This window comes from Euprymna scolopes, chromosome 3 (genome assembly GCF_053919585.1).
Source record: "Euprymna scolopes isolate OS-2025 chromosome 3, ASM5391958v1, whole genome shotgun sequence".
Taxonomy (NCBI): Eukaryota; Metazoa; Mollusca; class Cephalopoda; order Sepiida; family Sepiolidae; genus Euprymna; species Euprymna scolopes.
The window spans coordinates 194,893,794-194,909,382 of NC_136484.1; the positions used below are offsets into that span (position 1 = coordinate 194,893,794).

General features: G+C 34.6%; 1 protein-coding gene across 4 annotated transcripts in view; it reads left to right on the plus strand.

Annotated features, from left to right (window-relative positions):
• The window catches only part of LOC145260540 (E3 ubiquitin-protein ligase MIB1-like), a 265,361-nt gene that overhangs the window by 23,371 nt on the left and 226,401 nt on the right, over positions 1 to 15,589 (plus strand). For all 4 annotated transcript variants that reach the window (XM_080118767.1, XM_080118757.1, XM_080118786.1 and 1 more), the window contains exon 2: positions 10,905 to 11,076. In XM_080118767.1, coding sequence (XP_079974893.1) covers positions 10,905 to 11,076 — 172 coding nt within the window. The remainder of the gene's footprint in view (positions 1 to 10,904; positions 11,077 to 15,589) is intronic.

Below are 15,589 nucleotides of genomic sequence, written 5' to 3' on the forward strand. Positions count from 1 at the left end.
AACAATCTTCATTTACAAGCCAACCAAACTAAACATTATCAATAAATATTTGAAGATATAACTGACTTGTAGGATAATTTTTTTTTTTTTTTTTTCAAAATGACTGGATTCAGTATAAATTATCCTGAAAAGTGTTGATATGCCATAAACAAAACCAAATGCAAGGTATCATATAAGTTAATTTGTTATTGATATGAATAAAACTCAACATCTCCATCAGCAACCAAGTCTTCGGTTCTTGCTTTCCATTCTTTCCAGAAATAATTAATATTTTTTTCAATCTTTTTATTTGAATTTATCATAAGTGGTAGCTTTCAACACATTCTAAAACTTATGTTTGAAAATGAATGCTGATCAGTGACCATAAAGTTCTTGATTCATTTCCTGCAAAGGAGGATCTGCTATGTAGCAGTTGCTTGTTTAAAAATGATTCATGGCTTTGAAGAAAGATTGCAATTACCCAAATTTATGAAAAGAAATATCTCCCTAAGTGTAGTCAATACTTTTAAAACTTTTTCCCAGCTATTTTTTATTTTTCCAACAAAAGTTGGTGAGTTGAAGGCAGATTGCTGTTGCATTACAATGTATGTAATAAATTGGCAAAATTATGCAAAAATTAATATTCATGGTATGTTAACTGCTAGCAGACAAATGTTCCTCTTGTCTGAATGATTCAACAGATTTATTACTTTGGATTTCATCAGATAAATTTTTTAAAAATTCTGCCAACTTTGGATGATGGCGCCCGGTGATACTTGATCATAAAATATGTTGAATATGATCTTTTAATTTACGTATATTTCATATATTTTACCAAATATATAGTCATGATTTCCAACGTAAAAAAAAATGATTTGAGTGCCATCAGCTAGAATTGAAACTGAAACATAAAAAACTTTGTCTACAAATTAAGCAAAAACTGGAGTTAATTGTGGAATAATCACAGCATAATCAGTGCTCAGCCGAAGTAGCTCCAGTTCTCTCTAAACTCTACAACAAATGCCTTAATGAACCTTGCTTTCCGGGCTGTTGGAAAACTGCTTCTGTGGTACCAGTATTCAAGAATTCTGGCGAAAGAACTGACCCATTAAATTATCGCCCCATTAGCCTCCTCCCACTTTTTGCCAAAATATTTGAGACCTTAATTAACCATGCTCTAGTCCATCACCTTACAGATGCTAAGCTTCTGACTGACCAACAATATGGATTTAGACAAGCCCGTTCCACAGCAGACATCCTAACTGTAATCTCTGAACGTATATACCATTTACTGGACAAAGCGGGGGAGTGTAGAGCAGTAGCTCTAGATATATCTAAGGCTTTTGACAGAGTATGGCACAAGAGTCTCCTCAGGAAAATTAAATCATACGGTATCACTGGTAGAATACTTAGCATAATTAAATCCTTCTTAGATAAGAGAAAAATCCAGGTTGTCCTCGATGGTCGAACATCTAAACAGTATGATATAAATGCAGGAGTGCCTCAGGGGTCTATTCTTGGACCTCTATTGTTCCTGATATTTATTAATGACCTCTCCGACAAAACTGCCTCTGAGATGGGTATATATGCTGATGACACTACACTCTATAACAGGCATGACAGAAAAAAAAATGAACACATATCTAAAGAAATGGCAGAAACACTAGAGGAAGACCTCCAATCTGTAGTGGAATGGGAACAAAAGTGGTTGGTCACGTTCAATGCTGTCAAGACTAAACTAGTTTCTTTCAATAATTACAAGAAACCTTCTCTACCACCTATAGCAATGGCCAACGACTCTTTATCTGAGAGTACGTCTTTCAAGCTCCTTGGCCTAACGTTCACAGGAAACATGAGTTGGAACAATTACATCAAGGGCATTGCCAGGGCCACTGCAAGGAAGGTGGGCTCTCTCTACCATGCTAGAAAACTAACACCCGAAAGTATCCTGTACCTCTATAAGGCAACCATTCGCCCATGTATGGAGTATTGCAGTCATATTTGGGCTGGTGCATCTGCTACTAGTCTCTCGCTCCTTGACAAGGTTCAAAAGAGAGCCGCAAATCTGATAGGCCCTGAACTGGCATCTAAGCTTCAGCCTCTGTCCCATCGACGAAACGTTGCGTCCCTCTGCCTTTTCTACAAGTATTTTAACGGTGAATGCTCTGATGAACTGCAAGCACTTGTGCCCCCATGACGTGAGCACCCTCAACAGACCCAACAGGCTGCAAAATCCCACCTTCGCACTGTAGATATCCCTAGATGTAAAAGATCTTTCTACTCCAGTAGTTTCTTCCTCAGAACCGCTAGACTTTGGAATTCCATTCCAGGTCCCTGCTTCCCCAACTGTACTGACGTGCAGAAGTTCAAGTGCAACGTGAACCAACATCTTGCTGCCCAAATCCCTACATAGTACCCCAGTAGTTGTTGCCCCTGATAGTAGGCCCCTACATCAAAGTGGCAATTTGCCTTGTATGGGGTGAAAATGTAATAAAAAAAAAAAAAAAATATAATCACATTTGACACACCGGTTCCCGTCAGATCACCGAAAGTAAACAATGATGAACCTGGCCAGTATCAGATGGGTGACTGTTTGGAACTTCCAGGAGCTGTATGTGCTCTCCACTTATCTCGGCATTGTTTCCAGTCGCCCTGGACTTCTCCTTGCCACTGGACTCAAACAGTGCCGATTCAGGAGAGGTGTGGTTGGAGGTTGCGCAACTCATCTCACAATTACACGCGCAGCTGTCCCTACAGAGGGTATCCTTTGTCTTTCGAGACTGAAGAGAGGCATCGACAGTGTGAATTTTATCAAATACAAGCTGGTTTTCATGGCAACAATGTTTTTGATAGACAAGATGCAAGCAAGGGAAGCCGTACAGTCTACAGAATTTTATAATTATATAGATTTTAATTTGAGACTTGCCCCAAAACTGACATTTTTGCTCACTTTGAAACTTTAGCCTAAGATGATGAAATGGAAACTGAAAGTGTGTAACCCCACACTGATGAAGCTCGGCTAGGACCCCTTTTTGTCTGGAAACTCTCGGCTCGTATCGTCTGGTCCTTCTCTGAGGGTTGTTACATTGAATCCTGTATGCTGTAAGCAATATCGAAGCCACAGTCAGGAAGAAAAATACTCGTAAAATTCTATTCTACAGAATTAATTTCACAAACTTATGTACAAATAATTTTACAAATATCATTCAGGTCTTAGTAAGTTTTTTTTTTTCAAAGTCTCAAATCTCTTCAGACAGCGTCAGATGGGTGGATAAGGAGGAAGAGAAGTCGCGTCTCCAGGGAATGGCGGGTTACCTCGAGTTTTGCGCACAACTCTTTCGGAAACTCTTTCAAACTCAACTAGAAAAACTGACTAATTTTCGCGCGGCAGTAGTATATATAGTGAGGTATGTGGATGGGGTGGAAGTTTCCCTAGCCAATCAGATCTTGCCACAAAATTGGAAAACCCCAGGTTTTTGTGTGTGCAATTCCCGGATCTGAGATCTACATACTAATTCCCATGACCTTAAGGTCATCGTGTCAGCACGGATGTCTGACTCTGAGTTCACCAAGGCCAGACAATATTATGCTCAAAGTTTCTTGTCATCAATTTTAACTGCAAATTATATTTCTCTGGTTTCAAACAATATCTATTTTGACATGTAATAAAATATATATATTTATATTCTCTATTTTAAATCCTCGGGTTATCTGTCATCACCTGGGAACGATTAGCTATCTAGCATAGTTATTTGGCCCCTCCCAGGCCCCTGGGGGAATTTAAAGCCCCCCAATGATTGATTACGTCACAAGTGAATGTTACTCGGATCAATGCTTGTGTTGTTAGAAAATTCCCCAAAAGAGAAACCTGTCTTTGCTTGGTATGTGAAATGGGGGTTGGAGGGATGCAACTCTTTTTGTGGTACTTGTAAGTTTTGGATACATAAATGCAGTGGAATTGCTAGTTGTCCAAGAAAATGTATTGAAATAATTAAATTAATAGTAAAAAATTGTTCTTGTCTTCGTTTTTCGACATGTGACAGCCGAGAATGTCACCTTATATGACAAATGGGCAAAAGAACGACTGAAAAAGTCTACTTCCATCGATGTGCCAATCATTACATGATTTGAGTTTTCTATTTTCACTTTTTCATTTGTGAATTTGGAAATCTGTCTGCACTTTTCGAGCACAACATGCCAGTCTGTTGCATATTTTATATTCAGCCATGTTAATGCTATCCTGACAGATGCTCCTCCTCCTCTTCTCCCACCCCTGTTGCACTTATGAACAAAAATGGTTTATGCACGCACACACCACCGATTACAAGATGTAATCAGAAAGAGGCTGTTATACTCTGCATCCTTCTGCATATTTTCTTCATCTCATGTGAAATGCTTTAACCTATTTTCAATACCTCCACCCATCTCCTTCTCAAACCTGAAAAATTGCCCTTTTAAAGTTGTATCTTCTCTTTAAGCAATATGAAATAAAATTACAAAATGTCTTTGTTTTAAAAAACTTTGATTTTAATGCTAAGCAGCAGTCTTTCACTCTAGATCTTACTTTAAATGAATTCCACTTTTTATTTCCAATCCTAATTCAAACGTTTCTTAATTTTCAAGTTGACTTGCTAGATTTTTTAATCCATCTAATTTAATGAAATATTGATTTTTTTTTTTTTTTTTTTTAATTCAGTCTCCCATATTTTTGACTAAAATCACTTTGGATCAATTTCAGGCAGTATTTTTCTCTTTCAACATAACTTGTAGGATCCATATAAATTGCAGTATTTTACTTGCACCTGCATTTTGAAGAGATTAGACATTTTTATTTTGATATTAAAAACTGTTTTTAAAACAGATATTAACTCCCTGAAATATTTGGTTTGAAACTAAAACCAGAAAAATTAATTTAATATTTAATTAAGGTAATTTAATATTCATCTGATGTTGCTCACGACATCAAATAAATATCAAATTACTTTTACTTTACATCCAGGAGAGTCCATTGTAACAAATGACTAATGTTTTTAAAAAAAAAGTCTGTTTTACACTTGTGCATTTTAGGTTTTGGGGAAAGGTTTTTTGTTTTTTTTTAAATTTTTTTTTTTTTTTTTTTTTAAAGACTTCCACTTTGAACAGTTCAAGAAATTCTTACAAAATGTAAAAGTCGCACACTTTTCATTAAAATACCCAATGGGATTTATTTTTAAATTCTAATTATTTTATAAAACTTAAAAATTGTTTAATTTAATTCAGATAATGTTTTATTTTGTGTAATTGTGTTGATTTTGTGTTTGCTGTACTTGTTCCAAAAAGTTACGCAAAACTTTAACATCTTGAATTGTCTTAATAAATTGTCTTCAAAAACTAAAATGCACAAATACTGTCTATTTAATTAGATGTTAAACCCCTGTTACGGGTTGCAAAGAAAAATAAAATGCCAAAAAACGTATTGTAAAGCATATGATAGATGGGTTGTTCATTGTAGCCGACGATTGACCTAGGTTGGTCCACCGGATATCGACTGACATCTTATGGCTTAGTCTTCTGGTATTTATTGAGATTGGAATAGTTTATTAGTAGACAAGCTTCTGGGTTTGACCTTTACTCCTGATCTGAAATGGAACACGTACATAAAGTCTGTTGCAAAGGTCGTTGGAAAGATGGTGGGATCCTTCTACCACTCGAGAAGATATCTCACTACTGATGCAATTCTCTATCTATATAAAAGCCAAGTATGTCCAAGGATGGAATACTGTTGCCATATCTGGGCAGGAGCTGCTAAAAACAGCCTATCCTGCCTTGACAGAGTACAAAATAGACTTCGTGGCTTAGTGGGGGATGCCCTTTTCTCTACCCTGCAACCTCTCTCCCACAGAAGAGACGTTGCGAGCCTATCCTTGTTTTATCGTTATTTCCATGGCAGGTGCTCATCTGAACTCCAATCTCTGGTCCCCCCGCTTCGCCAATCTTTCACGAAAAAAAACCCCTGGCTGAATCCACTGAAATATTTCCCCCACTCTATATCTGTGCCTAAATCAAAACGCGGATTCCATGAACAAAGCTTCTTTCACTGTGTAAAAAAAAAAAAAAAAAAAAGAGGTAACATAGGTTAGTTTCGCCACAACTCCCAGGCTGATAACTCTGGACGGATATAAAAATTCATGATAAAAACCATAAAAATGCAACATGATTAGGGTTCAGACCTGTCAATAGTAAATTTAAATAGCAGGAAGAAATTGAATAAACCCACAATGCTGATAACACACAAAACAGCACAGGCCATATCAGTATTTTTCCTCTTTGGGTGGACCATGAATAGCTTTGTGATTTTCCTTTTCCTAGCCAAACATCGTGGTTCCGGTATGATTTAAGGAAGTTCAATATCAACCATGTCATAGATGGTTTCGATAGTCTCTACTTCTTGGGATTCATTGTTCAGGGCAAAATTATTTCTTAAGACCTACAAGAAAAATGTGTTTTTTTACAGTTTTCTCATGTATTAATCGTGAGAATTTAATAAAAAAATATTAAATTCTCGCGATTAATACATGTAATAATAGGAACATCGATGGAAGTAGAAGACTTTCTTAGTCGTTCTTTTGCTGATTTGTCATATAAGGTGACATATTCTTGGCTGTCACATGTCTAAGAACAGAAGACAACAATTTTTTACTATTAATTTAATTATTTCAATACATTTTCTTGGACAACTAGCAATTCCACTGCATTTATGTATCCAAAACTTACAAGTACCACAAAAAGAGTTGCATCCCTCCAACCCCCATGTGACTCTGCCACAAGTAATTATGGATCAATAAATCTCGCCTAGAACCCTGATTGTAATATTCCATCAGACAAGGAGCGATATTGTTCCACTCGTGTTGTTAATCTGATGACCTGTCTATTATGAAAAGACGCTGGGTAAAACGATCCGGTAGTTTTTCCATATTGTGGAAAACAGTTTGAGTGCTATTATTTTGCTGCACTTAATATTTTTGAGTGACGTTGACTCTCGGTAAATAATGTTCCAATATGGGAAAAATAGTGTTGTGACTGGTACCTGTTGTGATGTAGGTAGAATTTTTGTATCCGGTGAAGAATCATCTGCAGTCGCATAGACATTTACAACTGGGTCAGTTGATGAGGGTGTCATCATTTCAGGACTAGCAATAGAGTACCCTGCTTGATTTTGGTCTCTTGGTTTGTGGTTAGGCACTGTTCTTGTTAGTGAGGAGCTACTTTTGTTTGGTCTACAACAGTATCAGTTTGTTTATGCCTTCTGTTTGGTTTTTCATGGCTTAGAACAATAAAAATTTGTTTTTACAGGCATGGGCATCTGTTGTACTTTCTATTTTTGTTTTGCAAAAATTATTGATTGGCTGGTTCCATAATTTCAATTCACAAATCCAGTCCAAGCCCAGTAAGTTTGTGATATTCCTTAATACATAAGCTTTTAATTTTTTTTGTCTTTCTCAATAATGTGATGTTTGCTAAAAATTCACCAAAGTTAATTTATTTAACGTTAACGACCTTTGCTGTTTTTCGTGTTCTCAGCATTGTAGATTTACTCAATTTCTTCCAGATATTTAAATTTACTATCGACTGGTCTGAACTCTGATCATGTTGCATTTTTGTCTTTATCGTGAATTTTTATAGTCACATATTTTCTTTATTTTCAGTCTCCACCAAACACACTCGAGTTTTGTATTTGATTTTATTTCTGCAATAAGTAGTTTGTGTCTTTTTTTTAAATATAAAAACATTTTTTGGATAAATATGGACCCATGCAAATTGCCACATCGATTACACGGAGACAGGATTTTTCCTTCTTCAAATTCTTTCTCAGCTATGTGTCGATATGAGTGTTCTTTTTTCCTAACTTGTTTTATTTTTTACAAGTTTTTTAAATTGTCTGTCTACTTTTTATCTGCGCGACTTCAGCTTCGATATCCATCAAATCTTTTTTAATAATTTCTATTTTCTGGCAATCTTCCGTTAACTTTTGTAGGGTTAGGTTTGATTCATTTTCTGATTTTGTTAGGACACATCTCCTTATTTCCGCACCTCTACCAGAAGTCAGTCCTTATGCAAATACTAAACATTTAAAATTGTCTGCACTAAGGTTTCCATATGACCTTCACCGAGGTGCGCGACTTGACACACAAAAATAAACCGCCTCTTAATCACCTGCTAACGCACGCGTCACTGTAACGTCCAATGACAACAACAACAACAACCCCAACCTTCTCACTCGACCTGCCTTTATACCACTATCTCAATCCCTTCTCTTGCGCATGCGCCTGTAGATTCCTGACAACCTCGAGACTTCCGCTTATAAAAACCCAAGTTTTGTTGTGGCGCATGCCTATACAAGGCACAAACACGGGGGCGTTTGTTGTGTTGGTAAGTACTACACTCCAAGTTTGAATTCGTCGCAATGTTTATTTACCATGGTTGCATACTTTGCGAAATCATCTTCATCATTCTTCTGCAAATTCAGACATGACCAACGCTTATGGAATAAAGAGATTTTCGGGCTAAATAGTTCTGTAAGCAGTTCTACCATTTCGACGTAAGATAATTCTGACGTTTTATGTGGTAAAATAAAATCCACAAACTTATGCTCGACCGTCTCTAGTTTAATAGTAAACAAACCTTTTTATGCCAAAAATGCTGTTTGCAGTTAATACTAAAAAAATGTCATACTGACGAAAAGAAACTTCAAATGATTTACCTTCTTTAGGTCCATAGCAGACATTGTCAATTGCATTCCTTATTGAGTTTTATGAAAATGTGGTATTATCAGTGGACTCGTTATTTTTTAATGATTTGTATAAGCAGCTCTTCCATGCACTGTTGTCTTTCATCTGAGCATTTCTGGTGTTCAATAATTGTTGAAGTTGTTTTATTTGCAGTTTTAATAATTGTTCCAATGTACTTTGTAAAGCATCCATTTTTGTATGATAGGTAAAATACTGAATTTACTGAAATTAGCAAAATAGTGTTTGGATTAACCAGATTGTAGTATTTTTAGAACAACTGGGGGAAAGGGAACAGTAATTTGTTTCCTTTAATAACTTTGCAAATAAATGTTGATCATAGTTTTAAATTCCAAGCGAATGTCTTTTCACATAGAGAGAAAAAAAATGTCACGAGAAATATTCAATATTCCTTCAAAACAAATGTCTTTTCATAACACCAAAGAAAATGTTGACTGAAGGGAAAAAGTCTGAAAACCATATGTACATATAAACAAATAATTTGTATTTCTCTTTTGTATTTACGGGTGTGCCAAGATGTGACAGTACCAAGAGAAGAGAAAATAGAAATTATTAGGTGTTGAGTCATTCTGTTGAACAATGATGATAGTAAATCGAATCGAAGAATCAATGCAGTTATGATCTCGAGTGTTGAGTAATTCTTAATAACAAAGATGGCAGCAAAAAATCAATTCAGTCACAATTCTGTCGTTTCAAGACGGAGGTTGTCAACGAACTGACTTAAATCCAAAATTCGATATTTTTATATTAAGGTTGGAGGCTTCCCATTGGTTGATTGTCCTAACCATAATTTATAAATAAAATCGTTGAAATCATTTGGGTCATACCCTCATTACTAATCCAAAACATTTTTAACAGAAATATTTTTACTTTCCACAAGTTTGCAATTCAAACTACGCACTTATTTGGTTTTCGCGAGTTCCTGTTTTTCTTTCATCAGTGTTTTCTGAACACTTGCTTGGTTTAATTCAGCTTTCCGTTGTGAGTTCTTTTGAATGTTAGGGGTATTTTAAATTTGAGTGATTTTTGAGTTTCAAATCCGACGTTACCACTGTTATAGCCCTGTTAAGGGTTGCAAAGAAAAACAGAACGCCAAAATGAAGTAATATGTATTGCAAAGCATACAATAGGTGGGTTGTTGGTCGGCTACGACAAACAACCTAGATTGGTTCACTGGATACCGACTGACACCTTATGGCTTAGTCTTCTTGTATTTGAGATTGGAATAATAGTTAACATAGTTTAGTTCTGCCGCCATATTAGATTACAATGACTTTATACATTTTTTTTTTATTTTGTTTCTTAATCATAAAATAGCAGATAAAAAAAAAAGTTTTCTATTATTTTGACTACTGTTTTCGTGTGATTTTCATAAAGTTTCAGACCTTTGAACTTCTAGAAGTGTGTTTTGCCTGTGGCGTAACAGATAAAGTACTCTGAGTGAAACTCTTCTAGAGGTTAAAGGTTCAATCCTCAATGCAGGTGATACTAAGAATACAATTGCAAATTACTTAAGACTTCTACCCTGTCATGGCTGATGGAATGATAGCTACTCTCGTGGGTTGAATAAAGGATTCTGTTTAAAATTCCATGCAGATTTCTGAGCACTTCAAGATAAGTATAAAGAAGGCTGGAGCTTACATCAGTTGAAATGTTGTGAAAAAAAAAACTAAAGATGAGAACAGTAGTTCAAAAAATACAAATTATCACAAATTTTCAAACCTTATGACAAATTTTCAGAGACCAAAAAAATTTAGTTAAAAAATATCCTTATTCCCCACACTCACCTTCTTTTTTTTCTTTTTTTTTTTCTTTTTTTTTCTTTTTTTTTCTTTTTTTTTTTCTTTTTTTTTTCTGTTTTTTTGTTTTCTTTTTTTTTTGTTTTCTTTTTTTTTCTTTTTCTTTTTTTTCTTTTTTTTCATTTCTTTTTTTTCCTTTTTCTTTTCTTTTTTTTTCTTTTTTTTCTTTTTTTTCTTTTCTTTTTTTACTTTCTTTTTCTCAACTTGTTCATTCAGTTGACAATAACTAAAACTTGATTAATAGTTTCATTTTATTTGATAAATTTTATATTTTTACTTTTTATAAATTATTTCTTTGCATTTTTTGTTTGTAAACATTAAAAAAATTTGTTTGCTTCAGGTATCAAGCATGATGGCACCATGTGTGATACGTGTCGACAGCAGCCAATTTTTGGCATCCGTTGGAAGTGTGCCGAATGCTCGAATTACGATCTCTGCTCGGTTTGTTATCATGCAGACAAACATAACATGCGGCACCGTTTCTATCGAATTACCATCCCCGGAAGTGAAAGGTATGTTTTTTTTTTTTTTTTTCTTACTTGACGCACCTGGGCACCACCGGGTACCCCCGCTAGTTTTATATAAATCAAATTTTCACATTTAATTGCTCTACAAATTTAGTGATATCAAACATCTGTTTTTACAAAAAGCACTAATTTGCAGAGAGAACTTTCTAGGCAAAAAAATAAAAAACAATTATTTGTAAAGATTTGATTGGCAATTATAATCCAGTGAATCTCTTTCCATTAGTTCACATGAAACAAGGGGACAAATTCTCACACAACATCCAAAATCTGGAATTCTACTCTACATGAGATAGTTTTTCTTTGTATGACCCCAGAAATCATCTTCATAGCTTTTCATGTATTCTGTGTGTTTGACCAAAAGGTGAAGTGTAAAGAAAAAAAATTCCTTTGCTCTTTTTATAGCCATTGTTGATCAATGCATGTGGTTTCTTTTAAAAATGAAAATAGGATTAAATTTTATTTTGAAATCCTGTTGTCGTACATCATGCGATTGAAAAGCTGTTTTACAGAAGTTGTACTTTTCTAGCATTGACCAGATGTCTGTTATTTTATTTTTTTAACTAAAGTATGCCTTAATTTTTTTTTTTTAGCAACTTTAAAATGCAAAGCTACTTGAACAATATTTATATTCAAATGTTAATGTTGTCATCGATGACAGGCAAGTTATAATGAAGATATATTTATATTTCTTAGCAAGTGAAATATTTTCATATTTTTGCAAACACACCTGTTCTAGTGTGGTAGAGCCAGCTTCCTTCAAAGGAGGGAGTTTCTAGAGAATATTAAATTCACAACTATCCTCCAGACGGATGTGTATCTCTGACAAAATGATTTTAATGTTAGTTTTTTTTAGTTTTAACAAAGAAATGTCATGATTTTCCCACTTACAGTGCTTGGTATTCCCAAATGCTACTGACCAGGCTTGACATTGCTTAACTTTAAAAGTAATTTGATGAGAACTGTTGTCATTTTAATTATTTGGTATTTTACTTTTATATTTTTGAATGTTTTGTTACTCTGAATTCCTTTACTGGCAATAAAGTTAAACCATTTTTTTTCTTGATGACTTAACAACAAATGATTAAAAGATAATTAAATTGCATTATATTATTTCGATTATTTACATTATTGTCCTCATCTTGAGTGTTATTCACATAACTTTCTGTTGATGTAACCTCCAACCCTTTTCAGGTGTTTTTTTTTTTTTTTTTTTTTTTTTTTCACCACTTGTCAAGGCCCGGAGGCCACTCGGGGATAAGGGTTATTGTGTGTACAGTAATCAATGGGACAATATCATAGTAATCGTTAGTAATGGAGATCTGATAAAGTGTTTTACTTAAGGGGGCGGTTCTTCAGGAACTTGTTTATGTTGGACTTGAAGACATCTAAGTTGTAGTCAGGTGGGAAACCGGCAAATGGAAGAGAGTTCCACAGGCGTGCACTTCTAAGAAAGAAGCTTTGTTTATGGAATCTACGTTTTGATTTAGGCTCAGATTAAGATTAGGGAAAATTACTGACAGTGATTTTAGCTAGACAGGTGTTTTTCGTGAAAGATTGGCAAGGAGGGGTATCTTGTTGAACTTGAATTGAGCTTCAATCTCCAGAGAGTGTAACTGATAACTGAATTTTTCCACGGGTTCTTTATGAAGAAGAGTAATTTTTCCACGGGTTCTTTATGAAGAAGAGTAATTTTTCCACGGGTTCTTTATGAAGAAGAGTAATTTTTCCACGGGTTCTTTATGAAGAAGAGTAATTTTTCCACGGGTTCTTTATGAAGAAGAGTAATTTTTCCACGGGTTCTTTATGAAGGAGAGTAATTTTTCCACGGGTTCTTTATGAAGGAGAGTAATTTTTCCACGGGTTCTTTATGAAGGAGAGTAATTTTTCCACGGGTTCTTTATGAAGAAGAGTAATTTTTCCACGGGTTCTTTATGAAGGAGAGTAATTTTTCCACGGGTTCTTTATGAAGGAGAGTAATGGAAATAATTAATCTTCATCAAAAACATTCAGAAATGTATTACGTTTTCATTTTGTCATTTACATAATAAGTGAACCAAGTTGAACTTGAATGGCTATATATGCACATGTTGGATGTAAATAGTTTTAAGTTTCCAAATTCCTGTTTGTACTTCCAAGTAAATTTCAATATCAAAGGTAATACAAAGAAAAAAAAAATTAAAAAAAAAAAAAGGGGGGGTGTCAAAGATTAACTATGAAGCAGTAATCATTTCTCCTCTCCCCACACAAAGAAATTGCTTTTTTTGAAATATGAAGAAATCTGTCATCGGCATCATCACTATCATATTATTAGACATGAACTATTTATTTTGACTTGAGTTAGGCTGTAAATGATATTTAGAAATTGTCTTGCAAACTATCTCTGGCCAGATCTTTATTTATCCCTCTTTCTCTCAACTCCACCCTTATTATTTCCTCTGTTTTCCATGGCTTTCCTCGGTAAACTGAACCTGCTACCTCAATTTTTCTACATTTACTAATCCAAGAACTAATGCTAAGTTTTTTTTTTGTTTTTTTTCATGAACTAATTTTAATAATTTTTGTGAATAAGAGTTGTGTAAAAGTTGTTAAAAACTGAATGTTGTAAATATCATCAGTGGTTCAAAAGTTATAAGAATTTGAAGTGTCAAAGTTTGTGTTTTTCATCAGACATTTTTTTTAGTAATCCTTTGAAAAAAAAAAAAAAAAAGTGAGCCAAATTATGGACTTCATCATTTCAAGAAATTCAGTTCTTTCTCCATTTATTTTTAAACTATTTTTCTGAAACTTGGTACTCTTATTTAAAATTGTACTTTTTCTGATTTTGATGTCTGATTTTTTTTTTTTTTTTTTTTTTTGTCATGGTGGTAGCATTCACCCCGAGTCAGTTGGGCTGGTTATTTCCAAGTTCAACATGTCTTGAACACTGGCTGACCAGGCATAACGATCCAAAGCTGCTTCCATTATTAGTGCAAGTTATTTGCTTATCCAGCAATGAACCCAGTGACAGTGAGGGCCTAGACTTAGTTCAGCATCCTACTGCACTATCCTGAACCAAGTTTTGAGTTGCCTACCACAATGTTTCTTCCAGTCTGGTGGTGCTGCTGGATTGATTTCACGGATGTAGTCACCTGGGTGTCATCGAAGGGTGTGGCCAAACCAATGAAGGCGCCTGGCAAGGAGAGATTTTTCGAGAAGTAGATTTTGCAGCAAGTCCAAATTGTAGTTAGAGATAAACTGTTGCTAGTGGACACACGTGGGATGTAGTGTCGGTGGTGATGATTGAATACTTCCAGTTTGTGTAGGTCATTTGCCTGCATAGGCCAGTTGCCACAATCATGAAGGAGAATGGTGCAATCAAGGGCCTGGTAGAGTCCGACTTTGGTGTTCAGCTTTATTTCTTTTCGAGACCAGAGCCATGATCAAAGTCAGCAGAAGGCGGTGTTATGAATTATAAATTAAATGTGTAAATTTCCAAATTTTTAAAACTAGTAAATTGTATTGTATGGATTGAGATATTTCAATCACAGTCCTAGTGATGTGCTCAAATGCACTGTCATGTTCATTATTTAATTTTGCTATGATTTGGTCCACAATACATTGTAGTTTACTGCACTGTAGAGAAATTGTTGAGTTTATAAAATTATCTGTAAATAATGATTTTGCATAAAGTTTAAAATGCAGAAGTAAAGTATCATGTTTCAATTGTGTTCTAATAAGAACTTTCATTTCGAACGCATCTGTCTCATAAAAGAATCTGCAGATGATTTTATCAGCTGGGCCTTTCTGCTTGTGCTGTGATAAAACTTCTCCAATGCACTTGTGATATTAGTTTGTTTAATCAGATTTTTTCGATAGATTTTGTATCGGACATTCAGATACAAAATCTACATAAGAACACTCGCAGACACCTAAAATACCTTTGTGTGAAATTTATCTTTGGCTTTTATTTTTTCCTTATATAGACAAGTGATTGTGATTATATCTGCGATTATCAGTCTGAATTTTGTCGATTTTTCTTGATGCATGAAAAATTATAATTTATGTGACTCCTGGTGCATGGTACACTCCTTCTGTCACATGAATTATTTAGAGTTAAAAAAAACACTCATTTGAGTTGAATTACTGATGAAGCAACAATAAAATTGTTTTTGAACTCGTTTGTAAGCACAAACATTTGTCAAGCAAAAAATTTGTCTTTTATTCTGCTACCCTAGACTCCCAACAGCACCGAGATTTGCATAATTGCATTCTTGTATCTGAAGGGTTCCAGGTTCATGGGCCACTGCTTCCCTACAGCAAACACACGCCAACCATGGTCACTTATTTCTATGCATCTTCATATCATTACTATGGTACATATTGGATATGTCTTTCTCAATGTGAAACTGATTAAAAAGATATGATGGTTTTATTTCCAAATATTCATCTTGACAAATATGTCATATTTTATTTATTTCGCCATCAGTGTTTATCATGACTTTTGTTTGATGTTGTTTGC